At 43.4% G+C, this 27,730-nt stretch overlaps 1 protein-coding gene across 2 annotated transcripts in view; it reads left to right on the plus strand.

The window, feature by feature from the left end:
- The window catches only part of LOC122712281 (rho GTPase-activating protein 20-like), a 176,267-nt gene that overhangs the window by 34,884 nt on the left and 113,653 nt on the right, over positions 1–27,730 (plus strand). For both annotated transcript variants that reach the window (XM_043931800.1, XM_043931801.1), the window contains exons 2-5: positions 2,270–2,459; positions 2,575–2,759; positions 14,675–14,720; positions 16,108–16,280. In XM_043931800.1, coding sequence (XP_043787735.1) covers positions 2,270–2,459; positions 2,575–2,759; positions 14,675–14,720; positions 16,108–16,280 — 594 coding nt within the window. The remainder of the gene's footprint in view (positions 1–2,269; positions 2,460–2,574; positions 2,760–14,674; positions 14,721–16,107; positions 16,281–27,730) is intronic.

A 27,730-nucleotide genomic window follows, 5' to 3' on the forward strand; every position in this document is an offset into this window, starting at 1 on the left:
CGATGTGTACTCGTATCTCGCGCCAATTTATAATCCCGCTTCCTCTTACGTTTTGGTATATACACGCCGATACGCCGGGGAAAGGGAGAAAGATTGGCGATGCACGAGGGTTACGAAGGTGGTGGGGAGAAGGTGGAAAGGGACGAAAGTGGTGGAGGCGAAAAAGGAAGGGATTATTAAAGGATTCGCGAATCGAAGTTGGAAATCGAACCGAATAAATACAAGGAAAGAACGAAACGAGAGAGAGAGAGAGACTTGTATAATTACGCAATTTAGATTCAGTTTTACGATTCTGGTTTCGGCTTTATTAAAAACGAGAGTGGGCGTAAGCGCGAGCTCGTCGCCCCTTCTCATCCGAGAGTATATATCTGCTGCGTTGAAAAAACTTGGCCAACAAAGATAATGCGTTTCTTGTTTAAACGAAATGTACGTATATACGTCTTGTCGGGATATTTCTCGTATACAACCGTGATGAACCGATGAGAATCGTCCAACGATATATATATATATATATATATGTATATAAACGCGACTTGTAACGCGAGCCAAACGAGTAATCCCCTCGGCCGTTCCTTTTCTTTTAATCGCATTTTCATCCGCCGCTCGATTAACCGGAGGAAAGACCGAGCGGGGCCTCGCGTGGATCGGTCGCGTTTTATTTCTCTCTCTCTCTCTCTCTCTCTCTCTCTCGTTCTCCCGAACAACCTATCCCGCCTTTAAACACCTTTGATATCGAAGCAGCTCGATCTTATCGCGTAACATTATCCCCGTACATTATCGCCGTTTAAGGGTTTCATAATTTCTTTCATACGAACACGGTTTGCGTAATAAAAGACGCGTGACGACGCGTTCTGTTCGATAATCGGCAAGAATGCGGTTCTACCTTTTAGCCAGAGCTCGAGAGTCGTCCGTGTGTGAGAATGCGTGACCGGACGAAAACACGGCGGGGAACAAATGCACCGAATTCCTGAGCTGGGCGTAAACGAGCGGACGGAGGAAAAAAAGAATATTCGATATGATTAACGGTACAATGTTCTAAGGCGGTGTCGATCCGGATACTACCGGATTCTTCCCAATCATACCGATCGTATCGTCGATCGAACGATCGAGCGCGCCGGATCATCATCCCGAGCTTACCACCACCCCCTCTCCCCCGATTATTTATAACCGAGCGAGAAAGAATTTTCGATTGCTGCGCTTCGATTCTTCGTCCAACTCTCTCTCTCTCTCGGAACCCCATTCCGAGAACGACGATTAGGAAAGATCGGCGTCCGATGTCGGGTGTAAGCTGGCCCGGCGTATCGTTGTAAACCGAGATTAAATTGCATTGTCCGGGGCCCGTTACTGTGCCAGCGATAATTGCAACCGCGGCGTAAGGTTACCTGCGAGGTCGCACGGGTTAAGCACGGTGGGCAACCAGCTCTCGTGCAACACGTTACAATTTTCGTTTGAGCCGGACGGATTCGGCGAGAATTCATCTCGTATGGGGTGTATATGGCTCGATCAAACTCGTTTGTTCGCCTTTGTTGGAATTCGTGGAAGGCGTCGTCGGAACGAGGGAAACGTAACGGTGGATCGAATATAATGTCGCGCTTTGTAAACGCCGTATGCACGCGTTTGTTTCCATTTTATGGAATCTGGGTCGATGATTAATCGAAGCGTTGATCGATCGATTCGATTCGACTCGATTTTATATGGATCGTTTGAGTTTCTAATTCGTGGAAAGTTGAAATATCGAGATCTTTTGGAGCGTGAAAGAATTCGGCAGGCCGCGGTTATAAGAAATGTGCAATAACGAACGAAGGTATTTCCAGTTCTAACCTTGTCTCCCTTTTTTTTACGATCGACCAGTTCCCCTTATAATTAGGATCCGATATATATCTTTGTTTCGTGGAAACGGAGCAAGTGTTGAAATGTTTTTAATCGAGTGTGAAATTACATCTTTTCAATCTCGTTACGCAATATTCCATGATCGAGTATCGACACGAATGATTACCCTAATTTTTTCATTTTTCGCATGTCAGAAACGTGCATAGAAAAAACGTGGATCTCGTAAGCATCTCGTAAGGCTTATCGAACGATTAATTCTTAATCTTTATTCGCGGTATAATTCATATTTAATAAAATGTTAGAGATGTTTCTCGAGAATCCATTGATATCCTTATATTCTTTTTTTGCATATTTACAATTTTTACATTTGCAACGATAAACAAAGATTCTTGCAACTGGCTTATCATATTTATCGGGGATCTCCCTTGTCTGATTATAGCTACCTGGTGTGTCTCCTGGAGCTATTTCATCCGTGGTTGCACCCGTGTTATTAAAGTATCGGGTCTGCAGACCGAGATTGTTGCTCGCCGGTTCTCGAGCCGAGGTCGATCCAGCCGCAGATGTGGGATTGTTGCACGGGGAAGTTTTGTTGATCGAGGACTCGGCGAGACAGTACGATCCGATAGGAGGTGAGTCTCGACTGGTTCGATCTGATTTTATTTTGGTGGGGGGAGGAAAAAAAAAAAAAAGAAAAAAACGTATACTCATACACAGAACGACGTTCGTTTTTTATCCGTGTTACAGATACGGACAGGAGATACAGAGCCACGGAAAAGTTGTTGCATGCAGAAGAGGAGTATCACGAAGCTTTGTGCAGCGCGAAAGAATTGTACGCACGGCCCCTGGCGCGAAACTATCCCGAATTTCACGATGTCATCTTTCAACCGCTCGCGGATCTCTCTGTGGTCACTTCTGAACATTGCCAGAGGGTGAGTTGTATCTTGATACGTATTTTTCTCTCTATTTAATGTGTATATGTTTAATTTATAAAAAAAATCAATTTTTTACGTTACGTTTGAATCTGTCGACAACGAAGAAACGTTTCTGTTGCCTCCGTGTATTTCAAAAAACGATAAATTTTTATTTCACTTCGTGCGAGTACTTTTTCGCTATTAGTCGAGATTGACAGTTCTCCAGCTTCGTACACGGATAGTAGGGCTCTTCTTATCGACTGATTCGTGATCTATCGCAAAGTTGTGATTGGTAGCCTCGGTCGAGAGATGGCAGCACTCGAAACGTGCCGCGTCATTCGAGTTCGCGCGGCACCTGTTACTTCGAGCACGTTGCCTTTCTCCTATCGTGTCGCAATTACGTTTGACTCTTCCAACCTGTGTAACCTTTCGCGAAAGGGAATTCCAGATGATCGCGCACGCGAAGATCTCTCTATCCAAACACATCCCGCGCTCACCTCCTACCATTCTTTTAAACCCAACAAAAAAAAAAAAAAAAAAAAGAAAAGAAAAGAAGAAAAGAAAAAATCCTACATTCCTCGGAATTTAATTTCCATTTCGCATACGTTCGATTGAATTCCCGTTTCCTCGACATTCCCTCTCAAACCCTTCCTCTCGTTAGAATTCAATATCTCGTTAGTTGCCTCTTCCATCCAAGTTTCTTACACAACAATGTAAATACCGTTCGACGAGTAGCCAGGAGGCAGGATTCGCAGAGTGTTCGCCTCGTTCCAAAGTCCAATCCCGAGAACGATCCCGAAGCGCAAGAAAGCGTGCGATCGTCCCTCTCCTGTTTTCATTAAAAACAACCGTGGAAAATATCGCGGACACGCTGATAAGGAGAGGTGGGCTGCTGCTCACTCCGGATGCAACGACGGATGGACGTGTTTTCTTAGGGCTGACGATAAAGAGGATGGGTGTCCTTCGGGTGTAAACACAAAGCCACGCCGGCGGAGCTGGTTAACGAGTCGGGATGAGCGATGACGGTGGTTAGCATCCTCATAAATATTGACTTTTACAAGACCGGCAGGCCGAAGGAACTCGGCTGAAGATGCAACTGCCTCGTAAAGTGAAAAAGCCTCTCTCCTCGCGCGAGCGAGAGATCGTTGCGCGGGAAACGCCTACCTTCTTTATTCCAACCGGTGAGACGACGGTGATGGTCATTGATAACGAAGTTTCAGGGGAAAAAGCATGCAAATGTATCGTGCTACGCTCCGTGCCCGATCGATCCGGAACGAGGATCCTTTTTTATAAATATCATCGCGTGTATTAATTGCGATGTACGTGTAGATTCTTTTCTTTTTTTTCTTATAGTAGATCGATTGGATTTTGAAGGTTGCCCTGGAATAAAGTCGATCCTCTTTTGAACTTGTTTAAGCTTGTGTAAGTAAAGAATATTACTGTTTCTTTTTTCTTTTTCTCTCCTTTCTTTGCTCTCGACTCATAAGTAAAAATATATGAATTAAAATAGAAACTAGGTTTCTCCTGTATGACGATGTATCGCTATTTTAGAACTATACAAAGATTCTGTGAGTGTTCGAGTCTCGATTTTCCTTTTTCTCTCTCTCTCTCTCTCTCTCTCTCTCTCTCTCTCCTCGATTCGTCATAGCGATCTATCGACCCGAGCCATCGATGGTATTATTCTTCGTCGGATCGCGTCGCGAAAGGAAAAGCGGAGACTTTGGCGAACAAGATCGTTCCACTCGATCTTACACGTGGTGTAAGGAAGGTGGTCGAGGCCGATCTCCGCGATCGTCGGGATGATGACGCAAAACGCTGTGCCGGGAGCGAAGGTTAATTAGTGAAAATCGTTTCGAGTCAGCAGTTCCAACGTTTCTGAAGCGAAGAATCACGAACCCGGCGGTGCGCCGCTCTTCTCTTCTCTAATCCTTTTTATCCCGCCTCGTTGTCGCCGCCGCCGCCGCAGCGTTGTTCGCGCCTGTCACCTCTCCTGTCACGGAGCAATTTCACTTTGGAAAGGGCCAGGAGGCCAGGAGAGGCGGCGGGCAATTAGAAACAATCGCGCAGCTGGGAATCGAGGGAGAGATCTCTTCTTCCTCGCTTTTTCTCTCTCCAACGTGAAGACGAGAAGACGATTTGACGGACGACGAGGAGGTGTGTGCGTTACTCCGTTACCGTTTATTTGCTCGGTCAGAGAGAGGAGGATTCTTCGACGAGTCCTGTGGCGTCCTGTGGCGTCAGCCTTTTTCTTCTTCCTCCTCCTCCCTCCTTCGAGAAACCTCGAAGGATTCCTGGAAAAGTATCCCTTTAAACGACCGATCTCGTTGTTCCTTCCCTTCTGCATCGTTTCATCGTCACCTCCCTTCGAGCAATTGAGCGTAGAATTTCGAGAAGGTCCGGAGCGCGTGCGTATCCTCCCCCCTTTTCGATCATCCTCGTCGTTCCTCCTATCGTTTCGCCTATCTTTCGTCCCCTTTCTCTCTCGTCCCCCTCCTCCCCTCCCCCTGCCTCGACCGTTGTACGCGCGCTCCACCACCGTAAATTACGTTTTTGCGGGGGAACGGACGCGCCACGGTAACCGCGCGCTCATGGCGGCGCGGCTTCAAGAGTTGCAAGTGGTTGCATCGCGATGCGCACGTGCACCTGCGCTGGCGCGCCGCTCATTGCCCCGAGCCACAACCACCGCACCAAGCTGGAATGCGACAACTGGTCTCTTACGAGCCGACCAACGCCCTCTCTTTCTCCTCGCCTTCTCATTTTTACCCGCGACGACCATTCGTTGCATTCGCGACTCGCTACTACTCGCCGCTGCTTCTCTCCTTTGTTTACGGAAGAGGACCGCAGCAACGTGATTGGTTAATTACCAGCTCCAGCGTAATTAGGGATAAGGGAGGACGTACGCGAGTGGTGGTTGGTGATGGTCGAGGGATTTAAACCGCGCGTGGATGGCGAAAGAAAAGGAAAAGGAAAAAACGTTGCATCATTAGGAGAAATAGTTGGGGAGATACTTATTTACATATCCGACGTGAAATTAACATCTTTCGATTCGATTCCTCGGAATACTTTATTTATCCGCAATTATATCGTAATCATCGTAAAGGAAAATTAATGGATCCGCGTGTATATATATATATATATAAAATAAGTTTCAAAGATCGTTGAACGTTCGCAAGAGCCTTTTTCGATCCTCGTTCTTGGTAGATTTCCGGAGTCGAGATTTACGTCATGGCTAGGAATAAAGGATGAATCAGATACGAAATGACTGGATCCGCTCGACGCACGGGATAATAAACGGCGGATCATATTTGGTCGTATCGTGCCGATCGTCGTTACCCGTGTTCGTCGTGGTTAATATTCACTTCGTGGCTGAGGGTTCAACGTTTTTTTCGCGGTGAAAGCACGCTCGAGAACCGGTGATTTCGCGGATACCGTCGTTCTTGCGACTTTCGTCGGAGTGATTGCACAGAGGAGCCGGTCCATCGAATTTTTTTTTTTTTTTTTTTTTTTTTTTTCCTCTCGATCCACGCCAGCGTGGATTTCTCCTCGAAGAGGATCTTTTCGAAGATTGAAGATCCTTCGAACGCGTGAAAACGGTTGGATAGAACGGTAAGAATCGGCCGATTCTCCGTGACCGAATTTCGCGATACCCTTTACGAATCGATCCATACTCGTGTTAATCAGACCGTATTATAGACGCGTAGAATTGAGTTAACGATCTTTTGGTGAGCGCGAGACGGAAGGTAATAAATGTTTATAAGCGTTCGGTGGATATGAAATTTCGTTTTTACACAGTTCGAAATTGGTAGGTTGATATCGTTAAATTATTGCTACAAATGATTATTAATCGCATTAAGGAGAGGAAATTTGTTACGAATTACGCGTATTAAAAAAAGAAAATTTAATACTCAATTTCCCTGTATATCATTTTAAATTTCGAAATTTACTTTCACATACTTTTACAAATACGTTTATTTTATTATTATACGTTATATATATATATATATATATTTTATTTTCCTCTTCTCATGAAATTATATATCACGTCGATACGTATTACGGCAAAAGATACGTCTCCGAGTTTCAATTTCTAAAGAAAGTTTCTTCGTGAGAAATCTTGGAAAGAATGGCGGAGAACGTGTCGTCGAAAGTCGCGTCTCTCTCGTCATAGATGGAATATAAATTATTTAGAACTCGTCCAAGGCTTCAACAAAAGTGGCTTCGCTCAAATTGAACGAATCCAGATTAAATCTCTTCTTTTTTCTTATTTTCGAGTTGCAAAACGCTCGCACACGAATCGTTCCGTTTCCATTGCGCGGAATCGGGTAGGAGAAGCGGGTAGAAAATTCTTGCAAGCCGATATCGAGGTAAAGGACTTTCCCGCGGTGCGTCGTGCAAAAATTAAACTGGAACGTGTCCACCCCACTCCACTCCCTCCTCCCCTCCCCCGTCCATCGAGAAAAATGAGACCCTTGTCGAAGATGAAATCGAAACCATTCTCGGCGATCCGGTATCCGAGCAGTCCACTTTCCCGACAAAATGCCACTACGATCATCCACTTTCCTGCGCCACGTTCGTCCCTCCTCTTTTTTTTTTTTTTCTTCTTTTTTTTTTTCACGTTAACCCACGTGCTCCGTAACACCGCCGCTCCACTTTCTGCGTTTTCCCTTTTTCCCCCCCTCTCTCCTCCATCGTGAATCGCGAGAACGAGAAGAGACGAGAGAGAGAGAGAGAGAGAGAGAGGGAGAGGGAGAGCGGGGACGAATAAAGTTGATCGAATCGACGAACGATGCCCTAATGCGAATAAAATTACGTCTGGCTCCGCCAGAGAGCTCGTCGTCCGCCATTACTGTTCCATTGATGATGACCAAAGCGATGAAGAGGAACTCGAGACGAGCGTATTCGAGTACTCTTTCATCTTCCTCTCTCTTTCTCTCTCTGATAATGTACGCGCCGTCAGACGATCGCATATCGTTTCATTAATTTTCCGCCCTTTCTCCTCTCTTCCCTTCTCTCTTTATCGGTTCGTAACGCCTTCGAATTTTCGAGATATTTCAAGATATATCGTGGATCTCGCGATAATCCTCGATCCATATATTTATCGAATTATCAAGCATTTAATTTTGCATCAGGAAATTTTGCCTGTATTTCGCGCAAAATTGGCACTGGAATCTGTCCTCCATTTTACATTTTCTTCTTTCGAATACTCGAAATACACGAAAATATATCAAATCTCGAAATCACTCGCGATACGTCATTAATTCTCTTCTTCTTAGAGAAAGATAAAATATTCTATAATTGAAGAGGAGGGGGAGATAGAAGGAAATTCTTTCGAGCCAAAAGAAACAAGAGGCTTGTTTATTTTAGAAAGGAAAAGACGCATCTATTAATTTTTTCGCCTCTACAAATAAAAATTGCACGTTTGGAACCCTGTCGACGGGATCCCTGTATATTTGTCACGTCAAACGAATCTGGTATGTTTAATAGCCGTGATTTCAGCCTTTCCATCTACGTCCTCGCAGCCTTGCCTCCACCGACAAAGAAATTCCATCGGTCGGATTATGTGTAACGTGGCCGCGAGCTTTCAGCGCGAGGATAAGAATGAAATCGGGTTTTGAACGAGGAATCGAAAGAAGGAACGAGACGAGAGAGGGAGGGAGAGAGAGAGAGAAAGAGAGAGACAGAAAAAATAAAAAGTTGGCCGACATGGCTTAATCACCTGCGAGGTTCGCCTTTTAGGTGGTGACATTTATTTCGGTGACGCCTTTCGGGGGCGTTGAGTGGTCATGGAATGAGAAACACGATAGTAACGGGAAATGATAAATACGGGAACCCATAAGTTCAATCATTTTGATTGCACCGCTAATGGGACCAGTTCCTTTATCGATTCTTAATTTTTTTTCCCACCCTTGACGAATACCATAACGTTCCAAACACTATTTCGCGAATTAATCGTTAGAATAATCCGAAATAAAATTGTACGTAAATTTATACTTATCCACTGATGCCTATTTGCATCTCTCGGTTTATCTACGAAATTTATAAACGTTTCTTAGAATTTTTCTTAATATTTTTCACTGTTCTCTACAACAAAACACGAATCTCGATTAAAGATTACCAATTATTTTCACGATATTTTCGAGATCTCGAGGATTCGTCCCGAGACGAAATCGAAAGTTGGCAAATTTCGTGGACGAAAGAAAAAGTATCGGGCCAACTTTATCATTCTATTATATCTACCTACATTCTTTCTTCTTCTTCAAAGGAACGAACGAAGAAGGAAAAGAAACGTCGAAAAAGAGAGAACGCGAGAAGAGACTCGTCTCGTCTCTCGATAGACGCATTAATCAAACCTGTTCTCCCGACACCCTAGAAAATCGCGAAACATTCGCATCGCGGCACGCTTTTATCTCGCACAACGAGAGAAAGTGCGTTTCGTGGTAGACGCGCGTGTATCTTCCCTCCCTCCATAAGTCCAATTTTACACCTTCGCCATTGTTTGTCCATTTTTCAAAAAAATTTCCCCCGCCTACCTTTCACAGCCACAGATTGCCTCCCTTTCGACCGATCTTAAAATCGTACGTACGTATCGAACGAAAGGGAACGAAAGAAAGGCTATTGCATGCATTTTTCTTACGCGGGTAGAATAAGTTCGTTAACGATTTACTCTCCATCTACTGTTGTTACCTCTCGCTAAACGAACGGCTCGGTTGCATAACCGTGGAATTAAAGCTCGGATCGGACTCGTTAATCGGTTGTTGAGCGGCGAGAATAAGGTGTGACCAGATGGAATTACGATCTAAACCGGGCAGAATCGATGGTTGATCGTGACGGATCGATAAATTTTCATTGGTATCGCGGCCACGTAAGTCGTAATAATCCTTGCTGGAATTCAAATATCGCTCCCTTTCCGCGTCATCGATTCGTTTCCATTTCGATACTCTTGCCTCGTTCAACCTGCTCGTCACGGTGTAACGCCATTCTTTACGACTGTGAAGAAACGATGATCGAGGAGAAATATCGATTATAACAGCTTGGGTAATCGACGCGTACAACGCGCTAGTGTAACGGTGTGAAAGAGAAAGAGGATTTTTCTTTTTTTCTTTCTTTTTCTTTTTCTTTCTTTTTTTTCTTTTTTCAACCGCAAATCTGTTTTCTCCATCGATCGACGTTTTCGTTAACGAAGAAGATGAACGTACTTGGAGCGTTGTTAACTCGACGATGAAAGAATAAAGGGATTTACAAACCTACGTGATCTCGTTCTTTCTGGATCACGTGTTATGTGACACGTTACGGGACATTCGTGTCTCGGATAATTTTCGTTCTTGAAATATCGATCTCTCTCTTTCTCGAAAAAGAAAAGCGTTTCTCGCGTCTTCTGTCGCGACATAGAAATTATATAATAATAACAATAACAACAGGAATTAAAAATATCCCAATAATATATTAACACTCTTTAAGTATGAAATAGAGAAACTATCAACGAGTGTTTAAATTAAAATTCGTTTTGAAATTATTAAAAAATATCCTGTTTGCACTGTCGTCGTGTTGGTAAATAAACGATCTTTGAACTCTTTCTCGGTTGCGTCAACAAACCGTCTCACGTGGCGGAAATGGGACGAAATTCTCGAAAAGTGGGGGAAGAACGTGAATCGTTCGTTTCTGCTTACTTCTTTTTCACGGATTTGTCGTTAATTCGCTATAATTTGAGGAAACTGGGACAACGCGGAAACGAGTTACACGCGTGATTGCTCTTTGAAATCTTTGAACATGGTGCTGGTGTCAATAAATGAAGAAGTAGAGGCCGATCGTCGAGGTGTGACGCGTAGAAAAACGTGATTGAGAGTGATGGTGGGCTGGCCTAACGCGAACCAACGATTCATTTCGTCGGAGAAACGGTTATAAAAAGATCCCTTTTTACATTTTCGCTGGATGAGGCAATTAGAATCCCGAATTGTAATGAATTCTCGCAATACTCGTAATTTTAATAAAAAAAAGTGGCTAGTTCCGTTAATTGCTAAGATTAAACGTCGTCGCCGTTCGGATCGAATCTTATGGATCGTTAGATTTCAATGTAAAACGAATTGATCTTGCCTCGCGCTTCTTGCATTTTTTCACAGAAAAATTAAATAATAAAATTGATAATTACAAGCATAATAAAAATCAGTGAAAAGTATTTCACGACTCGACAGATTCCTAAAAATTCGGAGAATCCGATTTCAAATTTTCCAAATGTTATACAAATCTTTCAAAAAAAAAAAAGAAATTCAAAAATAGAGTTCTCCTTTTTTCCCTTCCATTCTACTCCAACACTAATATTTTCGATTCACTTTTATTAAGACGGTATTCAACAGGGTTGTAAAAAATTCCTCAAATAACTCAATTACAAACCCTCCCCCCCTTCGTCGTTTCAGATTATTAATTAATATTTCACAGGTTGCAGGAGCAACCTGGTCGGAGGAAAGAAAGCTGTTCTCGGCCGTTTTTAAACCCTAGATCGGTGCATATTATTTACGACCGGGGATGAAAATTCATTCTCCTCCTCCCGGCTGAGAAACGGTAATTTACATAAATGGAATAGGAAACCGTCATATTGACATCCCCCTTCTCCTCCTCCTCCTCCTCCTCCGATCGACGTGACAAGGATGGAGGGTGGTATAACTTTATACCACTCCGCAGCTGCATCCTCGTTTATCGATCTTCGATCTCGACAGGGAAGGGAGGGGATCTTTATAGAGAGAGCCGGCGACTATAAAATAATAATGGGTGGTTGAAACGCCCACGCACCATCTCTAATAACACACGGTCTCGATTATTTGGGGGAGGGGAGGGGAACTCGCGAGAGTAGATACCCCATCCCCCTTTACCCCGTCCCGGATAGTATTATACGCGATTCTCGAAAGGGGACGGTCGCGCGCGGACGTGTAATTAAAATCTGCCTCCTCCCAGATGGCGCTGGGATGGGAGGAGGGGAAAGAGGGAACGGGACGACGAAAAATTGGACACGCCGTGTTCCGTAATATTCAGCCGGGGTTCTCGGTTATAATCGGTTACGATCGAGATGATCTATCGCTATTCCACGAACCTAGAGAGGAATCCTCTTCGTCTCTGTCCCGCGACTCCCTATGAATTATAATCCAACGGCGGCGGCCAATCCCGGTAGCCGGGAACGCTTTCGTTTCGTTTTGTTCGCTCGCAACAGAGGGAAAATAAAGTTGGATGTTGATGGAGGGAAAGAGTTTAATGAGAAGGTTGCCGAGGAGAATTTTTTAGTTTCTAAACCGATTTATAAAGTCTCTCTCTCTCTCTCTCTCTCTTTTTCTTTAGACTTCAAAATATATATATGTATATATATATATATAGTCTCATGAATATGAATAATTCATAATTAATCTAGGATTGGAGTTTTCGAGGATACAAGGCTTGGAAATGAATGGGTCACGGCGTATGCTCGGCATCACCGGCGCGTAATAATGCGATGCATAAATGCATGGGCACACGCAACGCGTGCGCGCCTTAACGTAGATACGTATCTGACAATAAGAAACGCATCGACACGACCGAGCACCGTCACGCCGTCGCCGATGACGTGACAATGCAACGTGCGTACGTCCCCCTTTCCTCTCTCTCTCTCTCTCCCCTTTCTATGCCATGCATCGGTACCACGTATACGTAATACTTTTTTCCAATTTGTTATTCGGGAGGGGTGCGGCTATCGTCTCGCTGATGCACCCTTATCGAAATCCTGATCAATGATACCGCGAAAATTCATCCACGAGGCCGATTGATTTCGCGAGATTTCCTCGACACGATTCGTCGTGGAATAATCGACGATTAGGTATCTCTGTCGAGATATCCTTCTTTTCCATGACGGAGGGGAAAACGTTCGAGATGCTTTCCTCCCTAAAGGCAATCGAAATATTAATGAAGCAACAACTTTTTATGAAGAACCGTATACATAAAGCTCGTCTCATTTTAGATCATGATTTCAGATCGTCTAGTTTATGACTCATGGTTATGATTCTTTTTAAGTATGAGAGAAGGTTGATGACCTCTTTTCTCTCGTTCATTTTTTTTTTTCCACGTGCCGATGGATGCACGTAGATCACTTCCTAAGATTTTTTTTTTCCTTCTCTTCTCTATGTATACCGTATAATCCAGCAGGCAGTAATATTAAACGGATTGTCAAAATGATGTGCAATTAATAATATGTGCGTGTAACTTTATATAAATTAAAAAAAAAAAAAAAAGGAAAAGGAAAAAGGTATTAGTCTACGTAAAAGACGGCAATTAAAGGTGGACGAATTGCTCGTTAACCGAGTCTCTGGGGGACTGAGACAAGCAATTTTATTATGATTACACGATGTCCGATGTGATAGAGGCCGGGAGGCAATTAACAGAGTATCGATAATTGGCAACCGGGACGAGGTGGAAAAAAAAAAAGTCGACCCGACCGATTAATTTTGATTCGTTATACGGTCATTGGTTAAAGAAATGCAAATACAAATGCCCCCCGGCTTCCACCTGTCCCCGCCACTTTTATTTACACGACTTTCTCCCGATTTTACGGCTCCGTTGAAATTAACCATTAAACGGGCGCCGATCAACATAACACATCGACACTGCTGCCGCCTCTTTACGAATGATATCTTATACACATTGTCGTACGACTTCACCTACCGTAATGGATACGTATATACGATAAGTGGATTCCCTCGTGACAATGTTACTCGTTAAAGAGTTAAGTGGGTGTCGTTTCATCCTTTACAAGGTCCTCGTATCTACGTGGTCGATCGGTTCACCGAGTATACTCTACGTATCGTAGAGTAGTCGTCGTTGTTCCCGAAGAATCTGTTTCAATAACCCGTGAAAATTTACGCGTCGATAATTCGATAAATGTCTTCCAATCGTAACGAGTTTGAATTATTTGTTATATAAAAAGAAAAAGAAAAGACGCGTGTTCGTAAAAGTTTAAAACGATCGTAAAGCTTAGATTTTGGATTTTGTCGCGTGAGAATTTATTGTTATCATCGGTGCACGGACGTTATCACGAATTCTTCAAGCGAAGGATCTCGCGATTAATAAGTATAACAATATTTTTTTTTCTCCTCTTTCTCGTTCGTTTCTTATTATTCAAGGAGGATTTCCGACCCGAGTTTGATTGACACTTTAATACCCACCGATAGAAAGAGGACTTAAGGACTACCGTGCTTATTCACATTGGTTATGCTCCCCCTCGATGATGTCCTGATTGGACATAATGCCGCGTATATTATAATTCAAGAGGCAAGCTCGTTTCGAGGACGTGATTTAACTTCACGCTAAATCACCCTAGAAATCGAAATAAGAAAATTGAAAAAAGAAAAAGAAAAAAATCCTTTTCACCCTTATAAATCGGTCTGTATCTATCCTGAACTTTGGTTCAATTTTTCATCTTTCAATTTTGCTCCCCTAAAAACAATAGGTTTCCCCAATTTCCGATCGGAAATTGGACACATTGATTCGAGATACTCGTCAGAATTTTTTTCTCCATCTGTCTAATTCGCGTTTCGCGAAAGGGAAGAGCGAAGAAGCTTTTTGCTACGTTTTTTTTTTCAACGAGGATTGCTTTTTTCTTTCTTTCTTTCTTTCTTTCTTTCTTTCTTTCTTTCTTTTTTTCTTCTTTTTTCTTTTTTTGTGTTTGAAAAAGATCGATTGTGCGTAAAGATATTGGCAGTGGATCGAAAGGGGAGAATATAAAAAAGTAATCAAATGATCGGTTCCAACTCGGCCCGTTGTATAAAACTGGCGTATGGCGCCCCTCGAGCTCCCCTCATTCGTGCATTATACTTCATGTATTATACATGGCCCTCTTTATTCTTTTTCGCCCCTTCCTCGTATCTTGGTCATTGTATTTTAAGAGCCAATTCTACCGCGCCCGTTTTGCTTTCTTTCAGATCCGCAGTGCACTCGAGAATTGGGACGGCGGTACCTTCAAATCGAGTGAGTAACACAGATTTTCCTTTTTTCTTTTTTTCTTTCTTTTTTTTCTCTGTATGCAAATTCTCGTATATCATCGTTACATTTGTTCGAAATTCTTGTCTGAAATTTTCTAAAGTAATTTGAAAACGAATATAGAATTGTAAAATTGATTAAAGATTCAACGATAAAAATTGAATAAAATGCAATTGACGTGGATATCAACTTTCAAGGATCAACGAATCAAAAAGAAATTTACGTATGGGATTCGTAATGAATTCGTGGTTTTTTTCATGAGAAAATTTACGACTAGTTAAATAACAAAGTCAAGTTGAATATGAAAAAGAATACGAGAGATTCGAAATGGTGAATCATGTTCGTGAAGGCTTTCTTTCGTGGTGCTGAAGACCTCATCGGATGAGAAACAGCGTAAAAGATATGGATCGTTAAACAGGAACGAGTTTCGTAGGGAAGAAGATGATGATGTATCGCTGGATCGAAGAGAACAGATTTCGGAGGACACGAGATTCGCGTTCGTGGATATTCCATCATCGGGAACAAAAATTTCACAGTTCGTCTTTCGAGATCGCGAAATTGTCCGGATAATAATTAACTCTCTCTCTCTCTCTCTCTCTCTCTCTCGTGTCTTTCGTTCCTCGAATATGGGTCAACGAGCGCAATGATTTAGATTTTAACTCGCACGGATCACGTGTTTCTTTGACTACTTTGTACGATGATCGAGTGTACCATGAAATCGAGCACCATATTTTTCCTTAACGGCCATTAATATGGATCGTAAAAAAAATCACGCCACGAGTGACCGGTTTCAAAGTGAATTTCGAGGGGGAAAGATCGCTAATTTTCTTCATTACATGCATTATTGACGAACGGTCCATGATTAAAGTGCGAGATACATTTCAGAGTATAAAACTCTCGAGAATTGTTTCTGAGAATATTTGAAGCGGACACACTGCGTTGAGAGTGATTGACCGTCACTTAACTCGCTCTCGAATACTATTACCGTCGAACCCTGTGCTCTTGAGAACAACACTCTCGAGACTTGTAACGTATTTGCACCCTTAGCCTTATGAGCAATTGGCCGTGTATCACGTTATCATTCATGACGATGACATTTATGAGAGATATTATTCACGTATTCGTTTCCAAAGTATTAATTCTTTGCTCTCTTAGAAGAAGTGGCCATCATTTATGAAATAAGAAGAAAAAGAAAACATCTTGAAATTGGCTCGTCAACGTGTGATCAAGTTGGTTAGAGCCCGAGGGATTGATCGATGAACATGGTTCGCGATTTCAAAGTGGTCCGTGTGAATTGAATCTTAGCTTCTTACGTTTCGCACGTTTATCACGAAGAGTGGATATCTAATTTCTAATTGCCCCCTCGTGTCACCAGGTGACTTGTTTCCTGCCTCGTTTTGGAACTCTTACTGGGAATACTTGGAGAGCTACGGGGAGGCCAGGAGGATTCTGGACGAACTGAGGGCATTCGAGGATCCTTTGCTCCACTTCCTCGGGCTTAGACAAGCTGCGGCCAGGCATTCCCCATCCTCGTTACTTCTTTTACCGGTAAGTCACGTTAATGGCTAACCCGAAATAAAAAGATACTTTTACTTAAATTATCCCAGCGATTGAATTAATCTGGGATGAACGGCAAACAGTTTGGGGCAAGTGTAAGAATATACGTAAATTCGTCGAGATAGATCGAATATCTATAAGACGAGGTTGGATATGAAGTATATATACTCTACGGTTCTCGCTTTTATTAATTGGTAGCTAGAAAAAAAAAAAAGAAATAAACTGAAAAAAAGGATAAACAAGTTAAGGATAAAAACGTAAAATACGTGTAATATGAGTTGCACAATCGTTCGATCGATTGGATATATCGGGATAAATCGGTGAAAAAAAAAAATTAAAAAATTAAAAACTCAACTCGAGAAAGTGGAGTTAATCAGTTTCGTGTTTAGGCACGTCCTGTATACGTATCTATGTGCTCGGTACACACTTGGTTAGAGGCAGGTTTCAATTATATTAATAAAACTATAATAAAATAACTCGTAAAGAAAATAAATGGTTGAATATACGAATGGTACATGCGTTGCCATTTTTTTTTCTTCCTTTTTTTTTTTTTTTTACACGTAACAGGGTTACGACTGTGCTAATCTAAGATATTCGTCGTTTTACTAGTTACTAGTACTGATATATGTCGATGATATTTCAAAGCGGATTCCCGGTTGGATACGTGTCTAATTAATCCCGCGGTCGTTAATTCTAATTACGCTTATTCGCGGAGGGAAAAGGAGCCGCGTTTTTTCCTACTGTATTCCCTTTGACGAATTATCATCGTTTTTCTTTTTCTTTTTTTTTTTTTTTTTTTTTGCGTTCCTCGCTCGCAAGAAATCGACCATGATAATTGACCTTAACGATCTCGAAGCGATGAAGAGACACGTCCGTTTTTGCCCTTCTGCCGGGGGAAGGATCGCTCGTGATCGTCTCGGCGCGCGGTGAAAGTCCTATCTCGCGGCTCTGGTGACGCAACGGCGTACAGTGGAGCATCATCTTCGGTTAACCTTTTCGATTCTCGCCATCGATCGAGCGCACGTACGTCGCGTGTTGTAAAAAGAAGTAAACGTACGAGTGTAATGGAATCGGGTTCGAGATATTCTCCGAGATTCTCCTCGTTAAATATTCCCTCGTTAAATATTAGATCGGAAGAAACGGTAGAAAGAAAATTTGAAAGGTGGGACGCGAAAGAATTATTAATATTGTCGTCGCCTCGTTCTCATCGGGAGCGTGCATACACGTGTATCGTGGCATCGATACTTTCATTCCAATTATCGAACGCGCGCGTCGTGGACGCACGTCACTCGTCACTCATCGATGAAAACTGGATTTTAGGTCACTCGGTTTAGAATTCAAGAGGCGGTTCCGTGGCCGGCCAGGCGAGGTGGTACATATATCTCTATGGGATAATTATTGAGCGAGGGAAGACGCGCGATATTGGCCGCAGTTTGACGCGTCTCGATCGGTTGCGCGCGTGAACGTTTTTAAAAAGGATCGAAAGTGACGCTTGTAAGTGTTGGGGCCGACTCGAGGCGAGGCGAGGCGAGGCGGGGCTGATTACAAAATAGAAAAAATGCCAAAGTACCGGACGGGGGTATCGGTGTGAGGGGCCCGCGTCCGCGTGTGCGAGATGAGCTATGTGACAGCTTATAACGGGTGTAATGATCGGAGCTTCGAACACCACACGAGTCTCTCCATCACGATGGAATCGACCTCGACTTTAACGTCCGTTGAAATATAGACTCGAGGCTTGTAAGTCACGCAGCTACCCGAGAGAACTTACCATATATATATACATACTAATGTTGCTTGTTCCAACGACGATGTTCATCCGGGGGTAAATGTAGTTTTGTCGTGAATACTTAACGAGCAACATCGTTTCCCCCTAATATCGGCTCCCATCGTCGTTACTTCGTCGAAATTCATACCAATTTCTCGCAACCTCTTTGATCTTCTCACTCTTCTTTGATCTCGCGCGTTCTTGATGATCTTAAAATTCGTTCCAACTCGGATCAGGAATAAGGATATGTACTATCATTTATGCTCTCTCTCGTTTATCATCTCCATCATTTTCCACGCTTTCCTTCTCGAATGGGAATTGAAACTTTTCGAGACGTCGACGATTAATCGCTATGAAATTTCACCTGTCCATCGAAGCACCTGCAGCCACCGCGGCTAGTACCCTGCCTACGCTAAATGTCCGCTAGATTATGCGATGCCTTGTCACACGTGGGTGTCCCTGGCACTCCGGTACCCGTTCATATCAGCTCCCTGTGCCGCGCGTCACGGTTCTCCTCTTTGCCCACCGCAAATCCAAGCCTGCACTTTGCGCGCCGAGATACACGCGTGTCGTCCGATCTCCTACGACAAAATCGACTTAATATCTCGAACTAGCTCGAGCGTGTCTTCCTTCCTCCAATAAAATCTCCTGTCACTTTTTCCCCTCCTTATCCATCATTCCCGCGATAACGTATAATTTTGACGGAGAGAAGACGTGTTCCAACTATGCGTGGATTCGCTCCAAGTGAATTCAGATTACGTTGTTGTATTATACGTTCAGTCGTTCAACGTTGAAAGGAAATTAATATCCTTATTAAGGTATTCGATTCGTTTATTTTCAATCAAAAGTAAGTAAATTTCGCCAATAATGCAAGGGTTCACGAGGTGTCCGTTCTCGTTTGATTGAGGTGAAAGAGAAAGTTGCGAATGTGGCACACGGTCCCTTCCTTCCTCGATACGCACCTGCGTGCTTATACGTGCAAACACTCATTGTTTCTCTTCTCGTCGCGCGTTGCCTGTCGCGGAACGACGAGTGATTTACGAGATGCACTCGTCGCATGCCCCTCGTGACACGCGCTCTGCCCTAAAGGAAGATAATTTGGTGAAGCGTAGATGCAAGTTTTCCACTTATCGATTCCTTATCTCCTCCTCCTCGCTCGAATTTCCCTTCAAACGCGCATCTCTCTGGAAAATCTATGCAAATGTATCCGTTGCACAAGCCGCGAGAAATTATTAAACCGAGAAATCAGCGAGCAGGCAATTAAAAGCGTAAAACGTTAACGGTTTCCACGTTGGCCGGCGGAATACACGCGGTGAATCGCAGCGATGCCTCGATGCGTGATAAATGATCCCTTGCCCTCTCATCGATGCTTCTCGCGCGGGTATCGAGGAAAAATTCTCACGTTACGTTATTCCATACGTAATGGAAAAAAAGCTCCGTCGAATACATACAACGAAGGAGAAGACCAAGGTGTGTATGTATCCACGATCTCTCTCTATAATATAATATAACCGAGTGTAAAGCTTTTTCTCTTCTTCTTTTTTTCTCTCTTATTGAGAGAAGATATCCCCTTAGGAGATAGGGAATCTCCGTTGATGTATTCGATGTGTGGTAGTTTCGATCCCGCGAAATGTTCGAAATTGGAAAGTTAGCCGGTTTCTCGAATATTTCTTCTCGAATCATATTCTCCCTCGGTCGGTCTCGTGTCGTAACAGGCACGATACTCTTGGACAACGACAGCGACGTTAATATGGTCGATCGGGTAACCGAACGACGATAATTGACAACCTTGCGCCAAAAGATTTACACAAAGTTGCTTGCGCACGTCGAGAGCGTACGTATAGTATAATCTCGCTAGCCGGATCAACCGGAATTTATTTTCTTCATCTTCTTCTTTTTTTTTCTTTTTTTTATATTTTTTCATGTGTCCGCGCGCGGATGAAGGACGATTTGATGGGCGATAAACGCGATAATATAAGGGACAGTATGGCGGACCGTTTAAAGACGAACAGGCGCGACGTGACACCGCGTCGTAAGTAAAACGAGCAAATCGTTTCGAAACCGCGAACGAACCGAGAATTTACCTTGCTATAAATTGTGTCATCCCGCGGCGAGACGCGACGCCGGTGTTCGAGAATAAAACACCGCCGAGGAAATTAATTAAGATCGGCTGTTTCGAAAAAAAAAGAAAGAAAGAAAGAAAGAAAGAAACGCGCGATCCATCGAAGAAGAGCAAGAGGAATCGACGAAGAAGAAGAATTCGAACGGCGAATTCCTCGTGCGAACGAATAAGAGAGTCCTCCGCATCTCTTCTCTCGATCGACGACCACGGTTTTATTCGTTTATTTTTAATTGAAAAGAAAAAAACACGACCGGTGAAAAAATCCATTTCCGTTCTGAAAACCACATTCTGAGCCACGACAGTGACCTCCCCTTTCGATATCGTACACGATACAATGTTGGATTTTCCGCTTGAGAGGAAGGAAAGAGAGAGAGAGAGAGAGAGAGATGAGAGAAGTGCGATGATCACGTATATCAAGGGGAAGGAAGGAAAGGAAGGAAAGAGGGTTATTGGTGATCGATCCGGGGAGCTTCTTCGATGGATAACAAATTGTTGCAGGACCAGTTTCTCGAATTCGAGGAATCGTGGCCAAGTTGCGGGAAAAAGATGAGAGGGAGGAAGGACGGTGTGGAGGGGAGTGGAAGACCTACAGTGACGCGCACTTCGAAGGCCTCCTCCCCGTTCCTCAACATTCTTCTCTTATTCTTTCGGAATTATTATCAAGGTCAGGCCGCGGTATCGTTCTCCAGGGTTAAACGAACAACGTGACGCATTCGACGAGGGTGAATATCGATTTTCCATTCGATAACATCGTGGTTATTATTCGACTATTTCGTGATTCGAATGCGCGCAAAGGGAAAACTGTTGCGTTGTTTTTTTTCGTTTTTTTAACTGGTTTTTTCAACAAATTATCGAAAGACCGACCTATTTTTCTCTTTACCGGATGTGTTGCCTTTTCTTTTTTGCGGCGATTCTTTTTTTTTTTTTTTTTAATAAATTCGTTACATAATTTTCGAAATACAACTTTTACGTTACTCGGGGATCAGGAAAGTAATTAACTGTAAATTTTATCTTTAAAGAAATGTTATTTCACGATTTGAAGAAATAAGTAAATAATGCGTTAAATTGGCATTACATCACTGAAATAGCGATAGGCAACTGAAAACTTGGTTGAAAGTTATCTATAACTAAATAACGTAATCCCATAATCTATTAACGGTATATAATTAACCGTGTACGTGATCCGAACGAATCGAATCTGATCGTACGGCGTATTGAATTCGTTTCCAGAAGAAGAAGAAGAAGAAGAAAAAAAGGATTCGATTAATTGCGAATCGGGTGTACATTCGTTACGCATACACCATTGACAAGGATTGCGGGGTCTGGGAATAATTTGTCCCGGAATGCGGCCAGGTATTTTTCGACGAAAGGACCCGCGAACGAGCGAGCGAGGACAAATCGAGAAGAAGAAGAAGAAAAGCGTGTAATTTCTGGATCGATCGATCGATCATTCGTGAAAATTTCGTATGGAAGTTATCACCGCGCGTGTTATAAATAACGAAAGCTGTTAGTCATCGAGCAAGAAACTCATCGTCGAGGAAAGGACTAATCGATTCGCCGTAAAATCGCGTCCCGCGTTTAAAGAAGATCGCCATCGCCAATGCTTTATTTTCTCGAAAGGAGGGAGGATAAAAGCGACTTGCATATTTCAAGATAGATCGAATTAGTCTTCGCAAACGTGAAGCTTGAAAACACGAAACGTGCCCCCCCTTATGTATCCACATATATCCACCAATTTTCATTTTCGAATCTTCCCGTTTCTTCTAGAAGGAATGAAAAAAAAAAAAAAAAAAAAGAAAGAAAGAAACGGTTAACGAATAATCGATCCGTTCACCAGACAGAATCCATTTAAACGCGACATCTGTCCTTACAAAAAATATATATACACGCATATTATACGCGCGCGTTTGCACGTAGGCGCACAAATGGCCGACGCATAATCGACAGCATTATTTTCTTGCAAATGGAGTAATTACGCGGTATGCGGATAATAATAACATTATCTTATGTACGGAGGAATAATCACGGTGGAGAAGCCTTGGTCGAAACAAGGGACACGTAAGTGTTTCTCTCCCCCTCCCCTCCCCTCCCCTGCTACGGTGCTCGCGCGTAAATTTTAACGCTAACGATTACCATAAACGCGAGGGCCGTCCTAGGACGACCTCGAGAACGTTCCAATAATTGGCGGGAGTCCTAGCAATTAGTCGGGAATGGTTATCCTCCAATTATCCGTTCGGCGTGGAATAATAGAGGTGGCGGTCGAAGGGGATGCGCACCGAATCCTAGATGCACGAAAGTGGCGCGAAAAAGGGAAAGGAAAGAGGGGAGGGGGAGAGAAGGAGGAGGAGGAGGAGGAGAAGGAGCCCTCGGCTCGTAACGAGGCATCGTCGGTGGAAAACTGATTCGGGCAACCTACATGCGTGTTGCCTACCTGGAGAGAATTTTCGCGGGCATTAACTTTACGACGGATAAGTGTGCGGAACGTATATAGGCGGGCAGGGGAGGCGAGAGGGGAATCGGGCATAAAACAATTACGATGGGCCTTTACGCAACAACCGAATTATTAGAATAATTGCCGGGTTCGTGGTAGTTAAACGACGATTATTGCGCCTTGCTTGCATTCCAACGGGCTCGGGTTTACGGTACGCCGTTCAACCAAGCCCACTATGCGTTACATTCTATTGACATGCTCGGGAACGATTTGTACGCTACGTTCGAAGCTCGAGCCAACTATCTTACACCGGGTGTCTCGGTATTTCTAAACAAGTCAGAGATACCGGAAAGAGGAATGTGATATTTTCTTGGCTATTCTCTTTCGACGTTCTCTCCTTCTTCTTCTATTTGTTTCCTCTTTGTACGTATATATATATATATGCATATTCTGGCATTTTGTTAAAAATGTAAAAAAAGATGTAATATTAATTAACACATTTACATAGTAGCCTTGTAATATTCTGCCGAGTATCCAAGAGAAAATGAGTCGTATTGTTGTCCGACAATGCGGTTACAATCACCGTAGGAAAAAATCAAATAGGAACATCTGTACTATTCATCTGATATAATATCTCTTAACTATTGTATTCTGTCGTATCTGTCACGCTATTTGGAACGTAATAAAAATTTTAAAATCCATTGCTTTACACCACCATTACTCACTCACTCTTGTTTTCCACGAGAATTGGATGATATCTTTCGAATGGTGGAAGCTCTTCGCGATATTTTGCAACTCTTCGAGATGATAAATCCCCGATAATCGTGCTCGATAAGGTGCAATTCTCCGACGTTGTCCATGCACGTATCTCAGAGATTGGTTCATCCTTGAGGGACGTAGGCGCATCCCTTGCGCGGAAATTTATCGACAATCATTTCAAAAGCCGTAATGGACGCTACTTTATCGGCCGGCCAACGAAACTAAACCGGTCACAGCTAACGATTATCGGCCTCGATGTTAATTTATCGCCCGCCATTCGACACGACCAGCGTTCCAATCGCGAGACGCCGGTTAATTATTAATAATTGAACGTCCTCGACTCCGCTATTCCCTGAATTATCGTGCGAGCAACCGTGATTTTACAAGGGAATCATCCCCGATGATCGAACTCATTCCGGCAAAGAACAATAGATTAATTTAATCGATCGTGATTTTTCGAAAGAACGCCTCTCTCTCGCGCATAGCTGACGGATCAGGTTGTCGATTTCTCGTTAGAATCCAGGCTAATTGCCCCGTTATGCAATTGATTTATCTTATTCTTGCGACATCTTTGCCTTTTATTGTTCCATTTTTCCTCACATTTCGATCACATTTCCCATACATCGTCGATACACGAAACGAAAAAAAAAAAAAAAAATGAATTGCCTTTTATCCTCGATTTTCGATTAGATAGGTATGCATTTCATTCTTGTGCTAATTTCGAATGGATTTAGGTACGTTTATCGGGCGTACGTACGCCAATTTCATCATCGAAATTAATTATGCATCGTATTTGCGCAATTCTCACGCGGTCTATCAAGATCCCTATCCACTTTCGAATTTCATTTCCTTCCAGCCTCCGGCACTTCCGCCCAGACTGGTTAATTAATCGCAATTACGCGGCCGGTGAAATCGAGCCGTCGTAGTAGTTCGAACAGTGTATCGCTTTTACTAATATAATTCGATGTCTCTTGGGAGAGGCGGTGCTTACCGTCCGTCCCTCCCTCCCTCCCTCTCTCTCTCTCTCTCTCTCTCTTTTTCTCGCGTATCTCGACAGACGAGTTAATTGCATTTCGACCGGTGATTTATGCGCGCTTTCGTTACAGATCTGAATTATATATTTCATCTATCCAATTACAATTAGCTAACAAAATGGCTACAAAGTCGAGAATGATATATGATATACGAAAATTTCCTTTCTTTGCAAACGGTGTTACATTTTTCTTTTTCTTCTTTCTTACGAACAATACCTACACTTACTTTCCCGATCAAGGGACGACAGCTTTCTGCTTCCAATTTAAATATAAAAAAAAAGAAACCTTCTTTGCAATCAATCTCTTCCCGAACAGACGATAAAAAAAATAAGTAACAATGATCCACGAAGAAGGATCTCACCTTGTTCCCCGAAAGGTTAAACTACTCAACTTCCTGATCCTTTCCTTCGAAAACCAAACGCTTAACCCATCGACACCCATCGAGACGGGGGACAACGAATGGGCCATAAGAAACACTCTGACGGTACATAGAGATTCCGTTACAGACCGATACAATGATAATGGCAATTATTCTCGGTTCCTGGCCCCTGCCAGTCGGCGTGCAACGCTCGTGGGCGATTACACGGCCCGCGAAGATATACACGATCAGACGGAGAAGCTCGAAAGGAGAGAGAACGAACACCCTCCTCCCCCCCTCTTACTCCGATATCGCTTATATTTAATATTCATTCGGTGTAAGCGCGCCACTGTCGTTAAAGCTCGACCGTCGTAAAGCACTATACACACTATGGCGCGCACGTGCATCACGCTCGTCTCTCTCACTTTCTCTCTTTCTCTCTTTCCTTTATGGTTTAAGACTGGCCAGTATACGTACACGCGTAACGTCGTTACTTGCGGCACGTCGTAAGTAACACGTGTAAAGGCGCGTTTGCACGAGCGCGAATCGTCCCCCGTACAACATTTTCCGCTTGAATATAAATATATACGACGTATAGACGGTGTGCTGGAAATCGTGGTAAGAGAGAGAGGTGATGATCAGGCGTAGTCCTGGCGTATTCATTTTCGATAGGAAGGAGGGCCTTTCGTTTCTCGTGGAAACCTCCCTTTCAAATGCTCGTGTCCACGTTTTAATAATAGATAAGAGGATGGACAGGAGACGAAACACGAGAAAATTATCGTTGGAAGATTGCATTCGCGGAAGCGCAAAGGATTTCATAATTGATTTTTTGACCTGGTATCAGAAATTCTTATCTCTTTGGAGGGCTTATTTTTTATCGTGATTTTCGGTACACCCCGTGAACGAGTATGCAGGAGAACATGCACACAGACCCCGTTACCACTGTTGCAAAATTTCGCGGAACAATAAGTTAAGATAATCATTCTGCGAAACGGAGGACGCTATCTTACGTCCCGGTGTGTCTGGGATTAATTGCGACGCGGGTACCGCGGACGCCGGCCAACATAATTCTCGTTAAACCCGAAAGGAACGAGGGTGGGAAGGGTGTATACATTCCGGACAGGAATTCTTCTTAAAAGATATTTCGGGTACCGTCTCGTATGGATACGGAAGGGGAAGAGGATTCGTGCGAGTTTCAAAAGACGATGGACGATTATTCGAAGGATTATAACTCTTATTCGAATACGTATAACTCTTCTTTCTTGAGCTATTCGTTGGTGGATCGGATGGTGGACGAGCGGTTACGCAACAGTGAGGAAATCGGATGGTGGACGAAGAGGGATGAGTGCACGCGAGGCAAAGCATTAATAATCAGCCGTGAGTATAATTGGGAGAGAAATCACGTTTCGGCGGAGAAATATTTCCGTGCAACGTTACACGGCATTCCAATACGGTGGTCGTAGCATTCGATGAAGATGCACGATGTATGATCGAGAGGACCCGCGATCCTTTCAGTAAAATTCAAAGATACGTACGCGTAGAAGAAGCGAGGAAGGGACCGGATGTCACGCATACATTGCGTGCGCCGCAAACATCGAGGGGAATTGCTGCACCTTCTGGAATAATAAGCCGCACTGTGGGGTCGTACTTGCCCTATCCGAGGACGAGGTATCGACCGTGAAGGATGTGGCAAGGATGCGAATATTTTTTTCCCCCTCTCCTCCCCTCCCCCTGTAATCGTAAGTAAGTAAACTTAAGTGGGGAAGCAAAATATCCTGCCAAGTATCGCGGGATTCTTGAAGTTAACGAGGAATCGAATTAAAAGTAATTTTGAAAAAAAAAAAAAAAAAGAAAAGGAAAAAAATTAACGATTATCGCGTTCAAATTTTTAATATTAACAAATTTGAACTCGTCGTGAAATAACTCAGAAATTCGGAATTCCAATTCTGCGGAATTGCACAAAGTGTCTGTTCGTTATATCCCTCCCGTATATACGATATTATCACTCGCGCTTTCAGCCACCGACTGAGTGTCAGCACACCGGATCGGTAACCCTTTCCAGTAGATCCCATAAAAACGAACGTTTCATTAGGATAGAATTATCGGCTAGAAAACAGGCTCCGGTCATTAACGTCGCGAGTTGTACCTGTTTGCCGTTTATGAGCCGAGTTATATAGTCGGACACGTGTTGCTCCCGCCTATTCGGTGGAGAGACCGCCGTCGGGGGAGGAAATGAAAGTTACTTATTATCTGGAGGACGGTGGATTCGAAAGATATCGATGGATATAATCGCGCATCAGAGAGAGAGAGAGAGAGAGAGAGAGATGAATCCTCTTGGCCGGAGTGGAGCCATGGGAAATGCAACGGCTCGAGCTTTGCCCTTGGCCACCATAGCTTTTTGCCGCAATCGGCAAATCTTACTTACTCGGACAACGAATAAGGGAAATCCTACTTACGTGTATAATCGATATCTCGCGATCCGATCAGCGATCGATCTCTACGTTTCCGTAATGTTGAGGGAAAGAAGAAGGAAGAACGTGGCGAGGAAAAAGAAAAGCAAGGTTTAACTCTAGACATCTAGTCTCTTTCTTTCCGCATCGTTGACATCGATAAGCGTTAAGGAGATTGGCTGTCTCAAGATTATCATTAATTACGGGGGAAAGAGAAAAAAGGGGAGAGAGAATTTCCGTGGATGATAATAATTTTGTAACTATCTTCGGCGGTGGTCGTTTTATTGATCGCGCGACAAATGGCTGCACGATTCGAATCGAAGCCTCGAATCGAAAATCGAGAGACACCTCCTCTATGCGATGCATGCTGGCGTAATTACAAAAAGGACGGCACGATCCTCATGAATAAAAGATGGGGGGGCCTGCTCGCAACGCGAGGCACGCGCTGAATTATTGAGAAAACATGCCGTTTGATCTCTCTCGGGCGTGATCTATGCGATGATCCATAGAATGGAACTTTGC

The sequence above is a fragment of the Apis laboriosa genome, unplaced genomic scaffold, assembly GCF_014066325.1.
Source record: "Apis laboriosa isolate Shangri-la unplaced genomic scaffold, ASM1406632v1 scaffold1_cov151, whole genome shotgun sequence".
NCBI classification, from domain to species: Eukaryota; Metazoa; Arthropoda; class Insecta; order Hymenoptera; family Apidae; genus Apis; species Apis laboriosa.